The sequence below is a fragment of the Saccostrea cucullata genome, unplaced genomic scaffold, assembly GCF_032062105.1.
Source record: "Saccostrea cucullata isolate Sc308-1 unplaced genomic scaffold, CSIRO_AGI_Scuc_v1 ctg17514, whole genome shotgun sequence".
Classification (NCBI taxonomy): domain Eukaryota; kingdom Metazoa; phylum Mollusca; class Bivalvia; order Ostreida; family Ostreidae; genus Saccostrea; species Saccostrea cuccullata.
Window position 1 is genome coordinate 5,059 of NW_026939579.1, and position 4,515 is coordinate 9,573.

The 4,515-nt window shown below is 33.7% G+C and overlaps 1 protein-coding gene across 1 annotated transcript; it reads right to left on the reverse strand.

The window, feature by feature from the left end:
- Positions 1-2,475: 2,475 nt before the first annotated feature.
- On the reverse strand, positions 2,476-4,272 carry LOC134253355 (uncharacterized). Its single transcript, XM_062735883.1, has 3 exons — positions 3,261-4,272; positions 2,940-3,103; positions 2,476-2,840 (listed from the first exon to the last, which is right to left on the reverse strand). The coding sequence occupies exons 1-3, from the start codon at positions 3,422-3,424 to the stop codon at positions 2,497-2,499; spliced, it is 672 nt and encodes a 223-aa protein (XP_062591867.1). The 5' UTR covers positions 3,425-4,272; the 3' UTR covers positions 2,476-2,496.
- Positions 4,273-4,515: the final 243 nt, after the last annotated feature.

Sequence of the window (4,515 nt, forward strand, 5' to 3'; positions counted from 1 at the left end):
TTGTAGCTGACCCCTTACAATATTTAAAATATGAGATAATCTATTTATCGTATGAATATATAGCAAACTTGAATATAGTTTTATGAAATCGTTATATCCATATATTATATTGTGCTACATGTAGTTGCGTGATTCTTAAACTTATATGTTTAATATATGTAATGCTGCATTTTGCGAAAAATATGACACGTCTTCTCGCTCAAATGTGCAATAAACGAGATGAAGAAGATCTACCTGGATGTAAATTTATGATAGGTCCTGGGAAATATATATATCTATTTCACTCACTCAAACAAATTTTAACGGCTATAAAACGGCGACACTATAATATGAGTAGCATTCAAATTTAGTTTCATACTTGTGCAAACACGAGTGAAACATCATTAATCTCTCTTTGAGGTGGAAGGTAAACTAAAAAAATACTAATGAGGCGACCTCTCATCAGTTGCAGGATTCAACTGTTACTTGATCTCCTGATAGAGACTTTGGCTAGTTGCTAGAAACCAGCTCGTACGGCCCATATTCTTTTCCTCGTATAGCACTGTTAAGGTGGAATGCCACACCAATTCTTTTTTATTTTATAGATCTTTGAGTCATCCTTTTTAAACAATGGTTTCAGCATTAAAAGGTCGATATTAGCTCTTAATTATTTTATATGAATTTTTTTGTATTTCTTTCATTTTGTTATAATTTGTTTTCGAGATTAGTAGAAGATGCAATGGGCTTTCTTCGGTGAGTAACTGACATTGTATTCTCTTCAGCACTCGATTGACCTTACCAGATTTTATATTTCTTTTCTTTTTGAAGATGTTGACTATTTACTTTCTCAAAAATAAAAATAATTTGAATACTTTCTTTGCATAAAAACACACGTACGTTATTACTCTCTTTGAGAAATGATTAAATTTTGATATTTGATATTCAAAAAAGGAATCAAGATGAAATTGATTAGAAAAACCTTAAATACTTTGAAATCTTACTTTCAGTAAGTCAAATTACATGAACCCTTACTTATGCAGAAATGTACCCTTCATCACCTGCATACGGAGTTTGTATATCTCAATTGATTCGATACGTAAGAGCATTCTCTAAGTATGAGCAATTTCTAAAACGAGGTAAATTATTGACAAACAAGTTGATGAAACAAGAATTTCTACAGTCATCACTTCGTCAGTTCTATGGTCGATATAATGCCCTTGTCTGCAAATACAATTTATCATTGAGTCAAATGCTGACTGACGTTTTACATACTTATTGTTAGTCCATTATTTATAAACTGAATTAACGACAAATTTTGCCGTTATTTCCAGATCATGACAATGTGCACACGGCGGATCTGACTGGTCAGCAGGGAATGTTCACTCCTCCATGACACCTGATCCCATCTCTGTAGTTCTGGAGGTCCCGTGTTTGTTCTGCTCCTATTTTGTATTGTTCTATTGTGCACTTTTGATCATTAATACTGTTCGTTATCTCCTTATGTTTCATGAGACAAGTTAACACGATTATGAGGAAATTATCAGGGTACATAATTAACAGACATAAAAAGGTAAAAAGCCACACCTTTATTGGTTCAAATTCTAGTCTTGCTTATAGAATAGGTGATAAAATTATTAGTTACACAGTCAGTTAGTGACCTAATACGGAGTCATACAGGGTGTGAAATGGAAATCCGTATTGAGCGAGGCGAAGCCGAGTCCCAATACGGATTTCCATTTCACACACTGTATGACTCCGTATTAGGTCACTAACTGACTGTGTAACTAATTTATCCCACTGAAGACCTTTTTAAATATTTCTTTGAAAAAAATAACATGAGCATTATTACATGTATCAAAATATCACAATTTAATCCAATAACTGTCAACATTAAATATAAAAAGTCACAAAAAAATTAACACACAACAGATGATGTATAATCATAGATATGTAATTTAATGAAGAATTTATCCCACTGAAGTCTTTTTTAAATATGTCTCTTAAAAAAACCCCTAAGAGCATTATTATCAAAATATCACATTTTTATCCAATAACAGTCAACATTAAATATAATAAGTAACAAAAAAATTAACAAACAACAGATGATGTACAATCATGGATTTGTAACTTTAAGACTGCAATAAACATGAATAGTATAATAACTGTTTCAACATTTATTTCCATTTATGTTAAAATTGATCGTAAACTGGCAGTTGTTAAAGATCGTGAGGTTTTTTTTGGGTGGATAGCATTGCTGTGTTGTTAACATTTGCACTGGTATTTTGGAAAAAGTCCCCAAACAAATCACTTTTCCTTCCAAACACTTGGCATCCTCGGGGAGAGCAACTTGATCTATATCATTGTTACATGTAGTGGATGGTAAGGGAAGTTTGACTTCGGTATTGCTACTGGATGGTAAGGCAAGTTTGGATGCAGTGACTGTATTGCTAGTGGAGGGCAAGGCAAGTTGGTTGTGTACAGTGGGCAGCAGTGCTTCCGAGATGCTTTGTCCCATTTTCATCTTTTCATCCTCGTCAACCCTCTGATACACGGTATAAGACAGTGGACTGATTTGTGACCAGTCACCGCCATAATTTGTGATGGGCTATACATTCCTTTGGACAGCATTGTGGCTCCCGTTGCCCGAAAAGAATGATTTGTGTAATTTTTAGATAAATCACATTTTTTGATGAGATCAGACATGAATGTTGCAATGGTTTTAGCACCAACAGGCACTTTGGCATACCACACATCATCATCATCAGTGAAAGACGACAAGGACCGCTGCCAGAGACGGTCAAGTTCTGGGTTCAATTTGCTGATGTATTTTTCAAAACTTCTGACAGGACAATATGGTGAACCTGTGTTACAGATAAAATACATATTAATGAATCTTTCAATTTTCTATTTGAACAAAGATTTCTTTCAATATGTACTACTTGAAACAAAAATTAATATACCTGGTGTCTCTGGCATAATAGGGGATATATTTTCTTTGTCACTTTCTCTGGGATTTTTGGTCAGCTCGTCAAGGCCCTTAGTCACAAAACGCAAGCCTGTCTTTACATTCTTTTTAATGACAAATGTGTGTTTTGTCCTGTTGGAGATGTTTTCACAACCTCGTCTACAACAACAAAAAAACAAAAATATATTTATCCAAAATATAATTATCTTTATATATTGACAGAACCTGACTCCTTTATCTAAATCCCCCACATTCAAACTACACAAATAATTTAAAATTTTGTAGAAGATTACGTACATCATCAGATTTTACATACCTGAAAAAGTATAGCCTGATATCAAAATGAACTTTATTAAACAATCCACTAGGTGTTGCTGGATTCAGATATACAGATGTGTATAGTTTTGTCCTGTCCGTCTCTGCAGTCACGGGATGGTGTACTATAGATCCAAGTCCCTCCCTCTTCAACTCGGCCACCATCGCCTTGAAATTCTGATTTGCATCCTGAAATGCAGCGTCTTTAATGATGTCGAAAGTCTTGTTATGAGGCGGTGATCTAAGAAACCTATTCAGTCCATGGCGGATATTTTCAAGCGATGTTGTTTTATATTTCCCACCATCTGGTTTCCTAGCGTCTATGTGGAAATGTCCCAACACTTCGACTCGATACAAGTCCAAGAACAAATGCGATGTCGATATCGACGATATCGACAATATTATGTCGATATCGTATCGATATCGATCATGGTGAACACTATTAATTGGAAATACCTGGTGCCGTATTTGAGACTCTATATTATGTCGATGTCGTCGATATCGACAATATCATGACGATATCGTATCGATATCGATCCTATTTGCACAATTTATTTTCACATTGAGGTATAACAGAATTTAAGAAAGTCACAAGTGAAGTCAAAATTGATTCCTTATTGTCATGAATATAAAAATAAATTAATATGATTAAGAAAATTTTAGGGTTGTTATTGTTTTAAATTAGATTTAGAGTAAGATGTTGGATTAGGGTGAAAATTCTTGAAAATGTTTTAACAATCATGATTCGATATTGATACGATATCGTCGATATCGACAGTAAAGTAAACTTGTTAAACACAGAAGTGATGTAAATATAAAGTTTTTGTATTAGGGTGAAGATTGGTAAGTAATATGCTCTTAACAATTATGATTCGATATCGATAAGATATCGTGGATATCGACGATATCGATGGCAGGTAATATCTTCGTAAAAGTAAAGTATTTAAACATAAACACATTCATAGAAACAGGGAAGGAATTTACCAAGGGCTGAGCAAAACATGATTCGATATCGAAGCGATATCGTCGATATCGACACATCAGGGAAAGATTTATAAAGAAATTTTTAAGTAACAGTTATTATAAAACACCATATTAAGGATGGAAATCACAATTCTTGGAGCAACCATGATTCGATATCGGCACGATATCAAGGATATTAACAGTAAGGAAATAGTATTAAAACAGAAAGTATTGTAATAAACACATGAGAATATAGAACTTTTATAGTAAACTATAAAAAGTAATGTGTCGAT